Below are 17,181 nucleotides of genomic sequence, written 5' to 3'. Positions count from 1 at the left end.
TGCTAAATATATATTAATAAAACTCACAGGTGAATATTTGTATTATAATATTTGCTCAAAAGTTGAAAAAAAAGTATTTTGTGTATACTCACTTAACAGTTGCACACTTGCACTCTATGACCATGTTAAGATTATCAGCGGCCCAATACAAATCTTGTTATAGCCCAATCCACATGTTAACATACATATTTTTAATATTCGAGTCGACTAGCTAGGCATTATAGCTAGAAAAGCTCAGTTGGTTAGAGCGTGTGGCTGTTATTAGTCAAGGCCGGAGGTTCAAGCCCTCCTTCTAGCGATTCTTTCTTTTTTATTTATTTGAATATTTTTCTTATTTATTTGAATAAAAATTCAAAACTATGAAAGTGATATGCAAAACAAAACTTTACTTTCGATATTATCTTGTGTAGTGATGTGTTCAGTTTATTGATTAGTTGATCGGTTTTATCTTCTTTTAAGACTATAAAAACGGCCATATTTCTCTTTCAAGTTATGATATGCAATTGGTACATATCAACTGTTATCGGAGTCGGTTTATCCATGGACGCTTGTGAAGAAATCAATGTTGAGATTCGCCAGGAGGTGTACGAAGCCTCGGCAAGACACTACAATTTCGGTCTCCTACATTCCACATTGCAAACCATACTAAGCTTCAAGCTTTTGCGCGCCTCCGATAGCCCAAACACTACTTCTTCACCTTCATCCATCTTCGCATGAAAAACCCTTCAAGGTTTGGGGTATTTAGAAATCCCTATTGACCAGTTTGGATATTCACTCTACACATACATCATTTAAGTAATCAAGTCACTCGATTTTCACTCTAAAAATGAGGACCACATTTGCTACTGGGGTATGTCTAAGATGGGTTATCGGTCCCTCAAAAATGTCGGTACCTACTAATAAGAACATTGAAGAATGGTGCCCACAATGGTGTTTCACTAAGACTTATATAGATGCCATAAGGGGGGAGGGGTGGTTCCATTTTCCTCACACACACCACCCAATGGTGGTGTGCCACATCACTAGCTCCAAATCTATCACATTTGATGGATTTTAGAAGGTGTGGTGTGGTGTGGTGTGATAGGTTTTGGTATATATACATACATATATATATATACATATAGGTTTTTGTGTGAGTGAAAGGAGTGTATTTGGGGTGTATAAATATACATATAGGTTTTTGTGTGAGAGAGAGATTTCCATCACTCAAACCCATCACTTGCGTGATGGCCATCACGCAACCATACCCATCACGCTTGAAGAAAGGACCGGCGGCGGTGTTCAATTACCCATCACGCGTGATGGGTGGCTTATCACGCACCGCCCCGTCCCCCCTACGAAGAACCAAGTGTTGCCCATCATAGTGTGTTCCTTATTATCTAACTAGTGCAATGGTGTGTTAGTTTTCTTTTGAGTCATTAGGAGCCAAATAAACCAATGTTTTAAAAACCGGTATTTTACTTGTACCGGATTTGACTAAAAATGGTACAACCGGTTGAACCGGGTTATACCGGGAGGTTCAATCGGTTGAATAGTTTATCTTATAATTTCCTATAAATATAACTTCAATCCAAAAATAACCCAAAAGTAAATGATCTCATAACAAAAATTAATCCAAAAGTTAATCCATATTAAAAAAATTATATAAAACACTCACTTTTTAAAACAGTATCCTTAAAGTTTATACGTTTAAATGTTAATTGTTGGGTTAAAAGTAATTTTGAAAAAAATATGAGCCGCAAATATCAAATATTTCTGGGACTTAAAACAGGTTTGCCGGTAAAAACCGGTATTTTAGACAAAAACCGCCGGTACGATGTTCTAGCGAACCGGCCAAAAATACCGGACTCAAAATACCGGCATGCTATGCGAAATCCGGTTAAACGGCCGGTTGAACCGGTTTTAAAACACTTAATAAACATTGTAATTTCACTTTTTATTTTGTTTTAAAAGTTTTTGATATTGAGGAGGGGATATGCTCATTTTGAATTGATTAGTATTGAGATATTTATTATTATTTTTTATTTGTTCATAGATCCGGTATATTGTGTGGGTGATGTAAGCGATAATATTTAAGTTGAGGGTTGTGTATAATATTCAAGGTTATTACAAAATTGGTAGACGTCCTTATCTTAATGTGTTTATATCTTGACATTTCCGTGTTTACTTGTTAAACCACATAAATAAATAATATCCAACAAGCTTTTGTCGCCGTCAAACCATGCTTTAGTTTTCTAGTCTCGAAGGCTATGGTTTTTTTAACAAAGTTCAGCGAGTCGTGTATAGTTTTTTTTTCGATCTTAAGATTTAAAGTTTTTGTTATGAATAGACTTGGTTATGTAATTTATAAAAAAGTGATGTGACGGGTTGTTATCCGTTAACATATCACTCTTTTATAATCGTTTTGAATGAAATAATTTAATCACATGTTACATAAATGATGGTCATCTTAGTTAACTTTTGAACCAAAGTTAATGATAATAAAAAAGGAAAGAAAAGAAACTTTTAGCTTACTCTAGAAAACGAAAACCTTTCTAACACTTTATGTCACATGACTTCTCATTTATTTTATCTTTTATGATTTATCTAAACTTTTTATTTCTTTACTTTTACTTTTAAGAATTCTTTACTTCCTTTAAAAGTTTATGAATTGAGTAATAAAAACATTATTCTTTTACAGAAGCTCAGGGTAAAGATGTAAACTTCATGCTCAAGCCAGTCTGATACATAGGACACTTCACGTATAGAGGAGTCTCTTGCATCGAGTTTGTCCTTTACCATTTTCTTTAAACAGCCAGTCTTAAGTATTCTTTTACCATTTTCTTTAAACAACCAGTATTGAGTATTCTTTACTAAAAAGGAACCAATTTACAATCCATTGAAGATGAAATGATTGGGAAAGCCATAACGGTCTATCTACAACTTTTGCAAATTGCAATACCGTCCACCTATCTATAAGTACTAGTTTTCTCAGTCGTTGTCTATGTCCCCATCCTACTTTCTTTATACGTCCTTTATTTCAGTGCCGAGAGGTTCATGACTGATTCTCCCTAATGCTATCTTTCTAAATCCATCTTTAACCAACGATAATATTCATCTTAACCTGAGTTTTATATAAGGCTATGCCTAGTAGGCGCCCAACATCTACACCTCAACAATTATACATAGCCAACGCCATTACACGTGTGCCAATAGAGGCCGCCAAGGGCCTATCCAGTATCCACCAATGCTTTAACAAACATGAAGGGTTCGAGAGATGGGGCCCGTCCCCAATCAATCAATCACATTTATTTTTATCATTTTTTTTTCTTCAGTTGATTCTTAGTTAAAATCACTACACCAAAATATAAGTATAGATTAACTAAAACGTCACTCTCTACATAACACTAACGTAAACTTCAACACTAACAATATCTTAAAAGTTAAAACCACTACGCATAATTCAACTCACCGGTTCAAGCATGAACACCGAGTTTTTAGTAAAACAATATTTTATTAGATTTCAATAGATCCAATTCAATTTCCCAAACATTGTGTAAACTATTGTTTAGATTTCCTACATAATTTTTAAAATTTTTTAAATAAACAAAAGATAAGCAAATGAGTCATCGAGTCAATGACATCAATATCCATTGGTTCGTAACCCATGTTCGTAACAAACAAAGTTGGATATTCTAAAAAACAAACGTATACAAATTAAAAAAAATAAGTAAACAAATAAAATAATACAAGATTGAAAAGTTATTATTTGGATTGTGTAACAATAACCGGAGACTTAAATTCCGGCAAACACATCCTAGGCAAACTATGAATAGACAAAACATCAAGTTCCAGCGGCGTATCCACCACCCACAACTGCGGCGGTGCCGCCACAACATCCACCACCACAATCCCAACACCCTTTTCACCAACAACACACACTCTACCTCCACCCGCGGCTATATATTCCGCTCTTTTTAACCGCTTATCCGCAATAATTTCCATCCAATTATCCCCATTTTCATTGTATCTTCTCAACACCCCCTTGACTCATCCACCACATACAATGTCTCTTCGTCCATTGCCGCGGTTGGCCCTCTCCAACCCCCTAACATCCCCACGGGCATATCCGCCCACTCATCGGTATTTAGATCGTAAATGAACCCTTCTTTTGCGTAATCGCCTTTTACGTTTACCATACAAAGCTTCCCTTTCCATCCGACCGCGTCGATTGCTTATCTACAAAGCTTTGAGTGTTTTAGTGATTGCATTGTCTCCCATTTCCCATATGAATGTTGTTTCTCATCATTTGATTGACATTTTGAAGTACTTTTAATGATTGCATTGTTTCCCAGTCTCCTGTCTGGTTTTGCCTTTATATCAAAACCAGACAGTGTTTTAATAGTTTTAATATTGTCATTATTTCCCACTTCCCTGTCTGGTTTTAATATTATATTAAAACCAGACAGTGCTGAGGATTTAATGACTGTATTAATTTTGAATTCCATGTCTGGTAATAAAATCCCAGACAGGGATTCGTTATTACAAAACGACAGTTTCTCGACTGACCGAGCGACTTTCTCGGTGTAGTGGGACCCGATACCGCTGGCAACAACCACGGTATCTCCTACCACTCCAGCGGCACACCACCGTCTGGGGGTGGAAAGTGGGGGACTGGAGAACCATGCATTTAACAACGGATTAAATATCAAAGGATGCGGGAACGCGGGAATTGGCGAATTCCGGTGGACCGAGGTGGCGGCGAGGACGACGAGATTGCCCGAGACCGACAACGCTTGTATCGGCAAATTACGCGATATAAACGACGGATGCCGGACCGAAAGGTGGTGGATATCCGGCGGTAACGGTGGCGAGTCGATAGCGATCCATTTCGAACATATCGGATCGAATGAGAACATTGTGATCATTTGGCCACCGTCCACGGCGGCGGCGGTGGGTAGTGAGAGGGTGTAAAGTGACCGGAACGGTGGAAAGTTGCCGGAATAAATAAGCCGGCGCCATGACCGGCAAACGTAATATAAGACGGCAGGTGAGATATAAGATAAACAAATTTGGGCTATGTGATCCGGCAGGCCTGGTAGTAGAGAGTGGTGGTCGTCGGAAAGCTTACGGCGTTTTCCGGTGGGGTTTACGGCGGCGCATGAGGTTACTGTTGGATCGGTCATAATAATAATAATAATAATAATAATATTATTATTATTATTATTATTATTATTATTATTATTATTATTATAGGTGAGGTGCAAAAGGTTTGTGGTTGATGAGGTTTTAAAAGGAGTGGCTAGTTTAATATTTAGCTAAAATGATGTCAAAAGTGTGTTTTTATTTTTTAATAAATTGTTGTTTTATTATTTATTTTTAAATACAAAATGATATAATTTATTATATTATAGCCGGTTTTTTATATTTGTTAATAAAATAATAAAATATGATTGATTATATGGAATCTAAATTTTTTCACCGCCTGTTTACATTGACGAGTTATTAATATAGTCACGTGAATTAATTTATATCAAATGTGTTATATTTATATATTGTTAAAAGAAAAATAAGTTAATAAGTTTGTGGTGAAGTGATGAGAAAGATATTTGGTGTTTGGTGTTTTATATGATCTAAGTTTGATTTCTGTTTTTTTATTATTTAGTTTTGACAGCGTCAGGTATAATGAAAAATTAGGTGAGTATGTGACGCTGATTAATTGGATCCTTGAACTAAACGGGTTTATCTCACCGCATTATCGTGCATTTGGGCGAGTGTTTACGTGCATTGGTCTTATATGAGGGTTTTACCATATTGGAATATTAGTGTATCCCGATGTGATGAGTTTAGCTCGTTGTTCATTTAGAAAAATCGTTGGCTGTTAATAAAAAAGGAAGAAGAAGAATATAACCTGCTTAAAATATGGATATATTTAATAGAAATACTTTAGTTTTTAATGTTTAAAGGCTTAGAAAGAAGTACAACTTGAAGGAAAAAAGTATTAAAAGAAAAAAGTAGCCAAGGACATCATGAATAAAAGGCAAAAGTTGGATCTTGAATATGAACAAATATTAGCTTCACCCTATATTTACTTTTACTTTTTCTTTTTCTTTTTCTATTATTTCTATATAAGATTAAATTACAAGTTTAGTCTATAATCTATATAGTATGTGAAAGTTTAGAAAACTCCATATAACTTGATTATTATTGAGTAAATTGTTATGATATATTGATATTCTATATTATAATCCAAGTAAAAGGTGTGTAATATCTTACTCTTACTCTTCTTCAGCCTCTAAATATGTTAAATATTTATGTTTCTATAACTTAGAACTCACTAAAGAATGCAATATTATTTATATATTCTAAAATAATCGAATAAATGATTTATTAATGATCAAAGAGTACCCAACTGGATACAGAACATGCTATAAAGTATGACCCCTACCATAGCATTGATGAAGAAAGTTTTCAAATTCTAACTTATGATTTCGGGCTAATCTAACAATAATAGCTCTGATTAATCTATACGAATGAGTTAACCTTAATCTCGTCGATCATCTTTGACCCAAAAGAAGATTTAATGTCGAAAATTACATCACATGCCCGTCAAAGGAACCAAATCGTTGACAGAGATCTTGCATAGGCCACCTACATATATATGTAATGTAGTGCCAATTTGAGGAGTGTCATTGGATATTAAGTTATTCTTTAATTTTATTTAGGTTGTGTTTCATCATGTTTTATAAGAAAATCGAACACACGTCATGGTTTACTATAACAATTGTAATCGATTTAATAAGAAAATTAACAATTTTCACTACTTGTTAAGTTTATGTAATATTTTCATAGAGAAGAATCAAAAGATTATTTTGTTAATTGATTTAATTTATACTTTACAAGAATCTTTTACTAGGTTAAAAAGTCAAAGTATAAAGTAAGGTCAAAGTCAAAACTAATAAAGCCATGAGTTGACATTGTTAAAACTTCAAATCAAATAGTGAGTAGTTGTGTCAATCTTTTCTACGTAGTTATGCATATAACAAGAAGTCTTACCAAATCTCATGATTTTAAGTTTATATCTACATTAAAACTTGAAAACACGTATTTTTCAGCTTTCTTCAAATTTTATTAAAACCAGTACGCATTTAATTTAATAATATACAAATGGATTCACTTTAAATCACATGAGCCGAAATTAATGCATATACATCTTATCACAAATCCATCCGTCTTTAAACATCGATCACACTCGAGAAATGTTAACATCCCTCTACTACCCCCAAAGGGCACGTCGAAAAACTCGAAAAAATGAATTAAAATATTAAAAAGACTTAATATAGATGATAAGTATTGATATGAGTCCCAAAATAGAAACCTATATAATGAGGCATTATGTTGGCCACACTTGACTTTGGGACCTCAATGCATTCAAAGCTTTATGCATCACTTAAATTAGGGCTTGGCTTGGTTGGACTTTTGGAATAGAGTAAATGCATAAAGGTGGTATGTTGTTAATGAGATCAAGCATTTACAATTATACATACATTCATTGTATCTATCTGTTTTTTGGCCCATCAAATTCAACTTTTCCAACGGCCCTTTACCCATGAGGCCCTACTTATTTATTAATAAATAATGTTTTTTGGGAAACTATTTATTGTTAAGATAATTACACAAAAGTTGTTTCGAGTAAGACGTCTCAACTAGATATGCATACACGGAATAAAAACCCCGAATTATACGGGACAAGATCAGAGTAAAATATAAGTTTACAAAATTTTCATGGCGCAAACAGGGTCATCCATGAGAATACCTTAAAATTTTGGGGTTATTAAAAGAAAAAACCACTAAAAATAATTCGACTAACTTTACCAATTGAATTGCATTTCCAAAACTCAATATGGATCAAAACAAACATAAAAATAATAAACAACTTAATAAAATGACCCGTATAAGAAACAAAAGAAAGCTTTTTTTTTCTTCTTAAAAAGAAAAAATAATATCATACATGACCTATGGTTCTATGGATTATCATGTTTTTCATTGTACCAATGAGTCAATTTGCATACATTTGTTTTATAACAAATTTATATATAAAGTGTATATTATTTTTTTTTAAATAATTATGGGCCTCTTGGGAGACTAAGCCTGAAGTAGTCGCCTTCCCCAACCTCCCTTTGGGGCGGCCCTAGGGTGTAAACAACTAAGGGGGTGTTTGGTAGAGGGATTTGATTAGGGAGAAATGGAATTAGAAATATTTCTTTTGTTTGTTTTCCACTTTTCATTTCTATTTCTCTTTCTATTTCTCTAAAACTAGAGAATTCCATTTCTCTTTAAAACAAAGAGAAATCCATTTCTCAGCAGCCTCCTCATAGCATGTCACCACCTCGTCTCCGGCCACCACCTCGTCTCCAAGTCTGCAACCGCCACCTCGTCTCCAAGTCTGCAACCACCACCCCGTCTCCGCCGTCCGCAGTGGTGAACACAGAGATGGTAACCGGTTGTAGGTTGCAGGTGGTACGGGTGAACGGAGATTAGGGTTTCAAGTGGTGGTTCGTGGTAGGTTAGGGTTTTCAGATGGTCGGGTGATTGTGGTCGCAGGTGGGTGACAGTGGTGGTGGAAATCGGCGGTGGTCGCAGGTGGCATCTGATTATCATCATCATCATCGCCACCACAACCACCACCACAAAATCTCTAAAGAGGCAGTGATGACAGATCTGAGCCTCCTTTTTCTATATCTTATGTTCCAAAAATTTGAATCTTTTTAATTTCTTGTGTACTGTGGTTGAAGAAGAGGATTTGGTGGCGGCAGCCGATGGTGGTGGGCTGTGGTTGAAGAAAGGGCTGTGGTGGTGGTGCTGGTGGTGTGGGGCTGTGGTGGTGGGGCTGCGGTGGTGAGTGGTGTCAGGTTGGGTGGAGGTGGGGTTGGGTATGGTAGAGTTCTCTGTTTATTTTCTCGTGTACCAAACAAGAGAAATGATTCTCATTCTCCATACCAATTCTCTTTCTCTACAATTCCATTTCCATTTCTATTTTCTCTCCTTTTCCATTCTCTGTACCAAACACCCCCTAAGATCATTCATAGGAGCATCTCCATGACTCCATCTTCATCTATATATTTAGTTAAACATCACATTTCTCTAAACTGATTTCTAAATTTTGTTTAACCTCCGACATATCATTCTTCATCTTTATATTATAGTATCTCATTCACAACCATTGAATTTATTATTTTTTCTCTTTCCTAAACCTAACAAAAATATATTGTTTGATGGATAGTGCACCACTAAATTTAGAAAAACACTATTCACAAAACTTAAAATTTTACCCGGCTCATTGTCATCCCTAATGTTGTCCGATCCATCTATCTGGACACGTTAACACACAAATCAATTTTAAGTAGACAACAGCAAAAACCTATAACCCCTCATACGTGTCATTCAACAAAAACCTTTGTGCATATGAAAGATAATCACACGTAGAGATATGAAAGACAATCATATGTAGAGACTAGGAGACGGTTATGTAACTGTTTATGTATCATATCCAAAGCAATATATACGGGTTTACGCATTTCATGGATAAAAGTTTAACATTACTAATAACAAGAAGGTTCAAAGTAATTATTTGTAGGGATTTAAAGTTCAAGTCTACTGGTTATTGAATATACGTGGACGTTAATCCGATCACTACGTATTTCAAACGGTTTTTTCCTGCTCATTGTTCTCGACCTGTGAAGTCGATGAAGTTTGACTTTCTTCTTTGACTTTGACCTCACTAGTCAAAGTGGTTTCTGCTGGTTTCATAGTGTCGGTTTCTGATGTGTCTGGTCCCGCTTTCTCTTTGATTTCTGAGCATCTGGCAATGATGTGTTCAAGCTCATCGTGCAGATTTAAAGCTTCGAAAAGGAGTGCATCGTCATCGGTTGTAATTTCTGCTATTCTTTGAACCACGGGCAGAGATTCCTTGCACTTTTCCAACATGCTAACCGTTAACTCATCCTGCAGAACGAGCCAAACGGGTCAAATGTAGCCCAAGCCCCAAAGTGTATTTATCGCGCATATAACCACCTTATGAAACAAAAAAATAATAACAAAAAAAAAATTAACTGAATTTATTTCAGGTTGACCCGACCCAACTCATACAAAAACTAACACATTTTTATCGACTAAGCAACAAGCCTGACCCGCATATTATGCCACCTCACGTCATAAATTAGGGCATGGAACCCAAAATCCGATTTTTATATTTTCGTAAGAACTTTCGGTTCGGTTTTGCATGTAACTAAAACCGTAAAAACCGAACTTAACCATATTTATGGAGTTTCATTTTTTATTTTGAATGATAAGTTATACGAATTTAATAAACAGCGTAACCTATTTTAGGCCCACATGTATAGTAATCAATATGTCACTTATTTAACAAAAACGATTTAGGCCCGTTACAGTATTTTGGGCCAATATTCTTTTTAACCCAAAAATTTTAAACACAAATAGTACGACCGGAAAAACCGAAACCAGACCAAACTCAAACCACACCAAAAACTGAAAAACAAAAACTCAAAACCCGAATTTTCGGTTTTTGAATCGGTGATTCGATTCAAGTCCAAAACCGACCCGTACACAAAATGAACCGTCCACCCCAGCATCTATAATATGCACTGCAAATTCCAACATAAACATGATAAATTATGTCTACATGACAAGGTCATCAAAGATCTCACATTAATCGGTATGGGCTCCATTCCTGAATTAAGTATGCTTGATAAAAGTTCAAGACTGTTTCTACCAACCAACAGCAGTTCTTTTTTTTGTTCCGCAGATTGACCACTGTAAGTATATGGAGCGGTCTCGTCTTCTAATCCCATTAAGTCAATATCGGGCAACGGGTATCTATCAGGAGCTGGTATAGGTTGTTCATAAACCTGTGATTCCATTGATTGATTCCCGGGGCTTGAATTTCCACCCTGTGATCTTGCTGGGATCCCGTCGGCCTTTAGGTTCTGCAATATATACATGCATATGATGCTGTTATTATTAAATGTGTAGACGTTTCTATTCTACATGCATAGGGATATAGCAAACTCTTCGAATAAGAAAGTGCAAAATAATAATAATAATAATAATAATAATAATAAGAAAGTGCATAATAATAATAATAATAAACACGCCTTCATTCCTTTTGCTTTCGATACATTTGGGTCCCTTGCCCCCGATGCTGCTACGTTTTTTAAAAAGAGTTCAGCGGTTCGTGCATAGTAACTCAACGATGCCGAAGAACGATAACTTTGTTTTCAGTAGGATCGGTTTTGCCATTCAAAAGGGGGTGGTGGCGCAGCTTGTTGCCCGCTTACCTGCCTCTCTATTAATTGGATCCTTTTATTTGAAATTTTAAGTATTTAATGTAATAATACATATATATTAAAAATAAATAAATAAATAAATAATAAACTGGATGTTCTAAGATCTAAGTAGTATTTGACAAGGGCGTAGACCGCTTCCTCATTTTAAAGCATCATTGTTACTTAAGTCAGTGTGACCACAGAAGACGTGTCAGGATCGGGCTCAAGGTATGGGCATGGGTGGCTACACATGATTCACAAAGATATTCGGGCTATACGAAATCTACAAAATGTTACATCTATTACTCTCTATATTATAATTTAAAAGTTTAAACACACAATTGCAGATACATATCGTCAATTCTGAGTTCTGACGAGCTACCTTCATGCTGCAGGCTTGCAGCTCAGATTTGGGCCCGGGAAAGGCTGGAACTGGTCCATTAGACTCCTAAGGCCCAACACAATAATCTTTGTGGAAACAAATATTATAACTTGATTAAAAATACTCCTATTGCTCTTGGTATCTTGCTTAAATTTGACCAAATCCATTTAATTATTAGGCCAAAAGTTGCAATTATTGTGTGATAGTCTAATAAATAATAATGGCGTCGATGACTAGATGCTTTCTTGATAACGAAAAGGTATATAATACAAAAAACAATGATCGACTAGAAAACCTTTATTCCATTTCCATGATTGTTTTCTAACTTCACAAACATTGGATTCTCCAAAAAACCAAAAAGAAATTAAAAGACTAACAATGAATGATAATACTGTTAAAACTAAAATAAAAAAAAAATGCTTCTCAAGTCATTAACAATATCTAAATACTTCACATTCTTAGTTTAGATGATAATTTATGGCCTCTAATGTTAAATAGATCATAAAACCTATAACACTTGTGCTTAATTTGTCTTCATCTATTCAAACAATTAGGAAAAAACAAATTTAATCAAACATGAAAAGACCTAAATGCAAAAAACAATACCTAAATGCGAAAAACAGTTAATAAACTTTTATAAAGTCATTAGGCAATGTTATGTACCTAGAGCCGAGGGTCTCTCTGGAAGCCACCTCTTTATTCCTTTGGATAGAGGTACGGTGTGCCTACATCCCACCCTCCCCAGACCCTACTTATAGCTTTGCTGTCGGTGGGATTTTACTGGGCATGATTGATTGATTGATTAGGCAATGTTATAAAAATCGTTCCTAGGCGCCAATTAATCGGTTATCGGAGGCTAGCCGATGCGATTTCAGCAAATTAGACAAGATAATCACTAGTCAGACCTAATTGCCGTAAATCAGTCCAAATTGTTCCTAGGAGGCCGAATGGTTTTTCAGTGAAATTTAGTCAATTGGGCAAAATTTTTGAAGTATTTGAAAATTTATACGTATTTTAAAAACCCATATATAAAATTCTCAGAAAATTCGTATGTGCGTATAAAATTCCATATTAATCCCTATTAATCGATAGTCGGTACCCCACTGCAATACTCCACCACCTAACTAGCGCTTAGCAAGTTCTACAACACTATCATTAACCTTAGCTATATTATGCAGAATATTAACGGTAAGGCAAACAGACAAATATCTAAATATTTCAATTTCACGTCCTAACTTTCAAGGTTGCAAAAGTCGCTAGGCGCTGCCAACTCGGTCGACTGGGGAGCTGCGAATACTCAACCTTAGTTAGGTACTACTCAAGGATGACTCGCCAAGTACTCGGGGACCTAGGCACAATTCTTACAACTATACGCTAACTTTTAAGCCTGAAAACAAACCGAGCGAACACTTAATCGAACCCATATTTTGTGTCCGCGTTCGTTCAGTTAAAAAATGAACATGTTTGTGTTCATTTATGTTCTTTTGTTTAAAATCTAAACGAACATAAATGAACATATTTGAACAAAGATAAACAACAGAAATGAGCATATATACGAACAAATGCAAATGAAACCAAACAAACATGAAAGAACATATATGAACACAAATGAACAAATATAAAACCACTAAGTAGATAACTCTTCCAGATAATGTTTAATTATTTTCTATTGATATGTAAACGAACATTCATAAACAGACACGTTCACGAACATAAATAAACGAACGAAAATGTGTTCACGTTCGTTCGTTTTTAGATAAATGAACATAAATGAACTTCCCTCGATTCGTTTACCAGCCTACTAATTTTAGATGATCAATTACGGCCTCTTGTTAACACTTATTGCGCTTAATTTGTCTTCATCTACTCAAACAACTAGCAAAAAACCACTCTAATCAAATCAAAACATAAAACACCTAAACACAAAACAACAAATAATAACATGTACCAAGTAACTAATTAGAGGTGGGCAAATAAATCGGTTAACCGACCCGACCCGACCCGAAAACCTAAATCAAATCAAACATAACAAACCTAAATGCAAACCACAAATAATATACTAAAGATAATGGAAAACCAATTCACTCAAAATTGGGCAAAATCTTTGAAGCAATTATAAAAATTATACTTATTTTTCAAAAACTATATATAAAATTTCCAAAAACTCTGTGTGTATGTGTGCGTGCATAACTCTGAAAAATCACACATTAAATTCCAATCCAATTAATTCCTATTAACCGCTAGTCAGTACCCCACAGTGATACATTACTCCACCACCTGACTAGCACCTAGCAAGTTCTACAACACTATCATTAACCGTAGCTATATTATGCAAAATATTAACGGTAAGTCAAAACAAACAAATATCCAAATATTTCACATCCTAATTTTCAAGGTTGTAGAAGTCACTAGGCGCTGCCAACTCAGTCAACTAGGGAGCCTTAGTTTAGGGAGTATCCAAGGATGACTCGCCGAGTACTCGGGGACCTAGTCGCGATTTTTACAACTATATGCTAATTTTAGATGATCACTTATGTCCTCTAACGTAAATGTTACGGACCGAAACCATTGCAAGGTATGGGACCTGTCCCACATCGGTTGTATGGGCAACCGATGTGGGGTTTATAAGCCAAATGAGTTCCCTAACCTATCAGACTAGTCTTTTGGGTTGAGTTCTTCTGTTTGGCTTGTAACATTAATTAAATAAATCCTAAAACTTTTAACACTTATCGCGCTTAATTTGTCTTCATCTACTCAAACAACTAGCAAACATAACATATGCAACACAACACAACACAACACAACACAACAACAAACAACATAAGAAAAAACAATTCACTGACTGACCAAATAAGTCTGTCGAAAAACAGGCAAATACGCAAGCTCGTCCGACTCGCCCCACGCCCGAATCAACCTAACCGCTTTCACCCTATTCCGTTCATCCGTCTTCTCATCCTTAACAATAGCCACCATATCCTCAAGCACCTTCTCCGACGCCACTTCCGAAAACACCTTATCGCAATTCGACGTACACGTCTCCAACAAATCCAAACTCAGCCTCTGTCCCACAACATTCTTACTCAACAATATCTTCCTTTTAATCGCCTTCACGATCTCGGTCCCGTTATACTGTTCCGCGTTAATCATGGCGCATATTCGCATATTAAGCCCCCAGTTGGGTGACTCTAGAGTGTCTGACGTGGCATCGTCGACTGTTTTGGACTCTGGTGTTGGAGTTTGGAGGATTTGGTGGAGTTTGGTGCCGACGAGACGGCTGCCGGTGAGTAGGCGTTCGCCGAAGGAGGATGAAGCCAGTTTGAGTTTGTCCATGGTGAAGATTGGAGTTCAAACTTCAAACCCTAATAATAATATTATTATTATTATTATTAATGATAATTACAAGAGGTTGGTGGTGGTGGTGGAGATTGTGGTGGATCAAAGTGATGTGTTGTCGGTCTTTGGGAACATATGTTGACTAAAGATATTACGAAACTACTGAGGAAAAGTACATGTTTTTTTATTATATGTTTAATGTTTTCACTTTTCAGTTACCAAGTTTAGAGGTAACAATATTAAATGTTAAGTTATTATACAAAATAGGATAAAAAATTAAAAATGAGAATAATGATAACGAGAAGGATTTTTAGTTACAAAAAACTCACTAAAAGTTATGAAAATTAATAAAAAATATCATAACTTAAAATTTAATAAAAATTAAAAATATAAAAACGTAAAAATGTTTCCACCGTCTTCTTCGTCTTTTAAAAAAAACACACGATGTTTAGGATAAAACAAACAATATTTTTTTTTATTTATCATCGTTGTGTTTATTTAGTCGTTAATTGTGTCTTTTTTACTTTACATTATGTCTTTTTTTTCTTTTAATTATGTTATATTTTATTCGGCATGGTGTTAAATTTTGCGACCTATTGTGTCTTTTTTGATTTATCATTATGTTGTTTGTTCATTTTCGGCATTGCGTCTTTTTTCTCGACATTGTGTCTTTTCATTGGAGTTTTTTTTGAACTAGAATGACGGGGGAAACATTTTTGTTTTTTAATTTTTTTCGGTTTTTTATATATTGAGTTATTATTATTTTTCTTTTGAATTTTTTGTTGAGGAGTTTTTTGTGTGACGAGAATTCGCTCTCACACTCAGGGGTGGCTCGGTGGGTGTGCAGGCCGCACAATCGGCCGGGGCACATAAGTTTCGAGGGCACAAACTTTTTTATACATATTACATATATATGTGTTTTGGTGTTAAAAATAAGGTTATTTGCAATAGTTTATGGGATAATTACATGCTCATAATGGTTTTTGCTTATAATAAATCGGTCGATAAAAGTTTTATCCATGTACATTAACGAATAAAAAATTTTCATCAAGGCCTACGGGCCTTTTTATTTTGGCTCGGCCGTGGTATATAAATTATCGAAGACGACCCTGCTGACACTTCTAATTTTTGTCTCCATTTTTATTTTAACTTTACCCTTGTATTAATTATTTTTTTAATTTTATTTGTAGTGTCAATTAAAACTCTCTAGCATCATATACAGTCCTAACTCTAATTCTTTATTGCCATAACCAATCAAAAATAACATAAATAAATATTAAACTTGAGTCTTCAATTAATAACCCAAGACACCTACGTCTACCAGTAGGCCACAAGTGAAAATTAGTATAGTTTTATTTTATGATTTATGATATGTTTTGAGTTACCAAATTTAGAGGTAACTGTTATATTAATTAATATAATAATAACAATCAGTCGGTACCTAATTTTCACGGATGAGATGTGAAAATTAAAAGAATAAAAAAGAAATAGTAAAATTTAAGGATAAGACTAGAGTTAAGAAGAACATGTCATTATTAGTTGCCCAAAACTTTATAGTCAATGATTTGTTGTTTGGTCTCTGAATGAATATGTAATATTTTAAGCTGATCAATGTTGTTTGATATCCATGTAAAACTCTAGTGCCTTGACTTGTAACAGATACCAAAATAACTATGATTGTATGTATATGTTACATTAGATGCAAAGACTAATCGAACTTGTTTTACCAAATATTAATTATTGACCATAGATTTGTTTCTTTAATAAGAGACGATGACTAGACTACTCTGAACATGCTTGAGATTGATGGGATTTGTATTAAAATGTTACAACATTTTTTAATTGATTAAATGATTGATCCATTCGGGAAATCCTTAATTCTAATTCTACCCAAATTTTAATTGTACATGTCCTTCGTTAATTCACTTTAAGCAACTTCGATTCAATCACGTTCTTCACCCATGCTTATTTATCTCGTCAAATTCCATGTGTGTAGACACAAATATTATTAAAACTTGTGAAGAGCCCTCGGAGTTCAAGTAACGACACGAGATGTGTTCTTTGACATATTCAGGTGGGTCGGAACTTCTGTTAAAAAAGTACCTGTGAATTTCCTGGCTGACTCGTTGGAGGGAAGATCAT

General features: G+C 35.0%; 1 protein-coding gene and 1 pseudogene across 1 annotated transcript; both read right to left on the bottom strand.

The window, feature by feature from the left end:
• Nucleotides 1-3,655: 3,655 nt before the first annotated feature.
• Nucleotides 3,656-5,170, bottom strand: LOC143588444 (F-box/kelch-repeat protein SKIP25 pseudogene; annotated as a pseudogene).
• Nucleotides 5,171-9,592: 4,422 nt separating this feature from the next.
• On the bottom strand, nucleotides 9,593-15,039 carry LOC143588440 (TOM1-like protein 2). The gene is made up of 3 exons (XM_077069440.1): nucleotides 14,554-15,039; nucleotides 10,707-10,985; nucleotides 9,593-9,984 (listed from the first exon to the last, which is right to left on the bottom strand). Exons 1-3 carry the CDS (start codon nucleotides 15,034-15,036, stop codon nucleotides 9,682-9,684), a joined length of 1,065 nt encoding a protein of 354 aa, XP_076925555.1. The 5' UTR covers nucleotides 15,037-15,039; the 3' UTR covers nucleotides 9,593-9,681.
• Between the last annotated feature and the right edge of the window lie 2,142 nt (nucleotides 15,040-17,181).

This window comes from Bidens hawaiensis, unplaced genomic scaffold, assembly GCF_021521415.1.
Source record: "Bidens hawaiensis isolate Kalapana, Puna unplaced genomic scaffold, B.hawaiensis_p1.1 tig00036381_1, whole genome shotgun sequence".
NCBI classification, from domain to species: domain Eukaryota; kingdom Viridiplantae; phylum Streptophyta; class Magnoliopsida; order Asterales; family Asteraceae; genus Bidens; species Bidens hawaiensis.
This window is presented reverse-complemented; position numbering and strand designations above follow the sequence as displayed.

Excerpts from the sequence above, each read along its gene's own strand:
- LOC143588440 (XM_077069440.1), bottom strand. The coding sequence starts at position 15,036 with ATGGACAAACTCAAACTGGCTTCATCCTCCTTCGGCGAACGCCTACTC. Across the intron at positions 10,986-14,553 it reads TTTTTCGACAGACTTATTTG|AACCTAAAGGCCGACGGGAT; the intron begins GTCAGTCAGTGA and ends TATATATTGCAG. Across the intron at positions 9,985-10,706 it reads TGGAGCCCATACCGATTAAT|GATGAGTTAACGGTTAGCAT; the intron begins GTGAGATCTTTG and ends CTCGTTCTGCAG.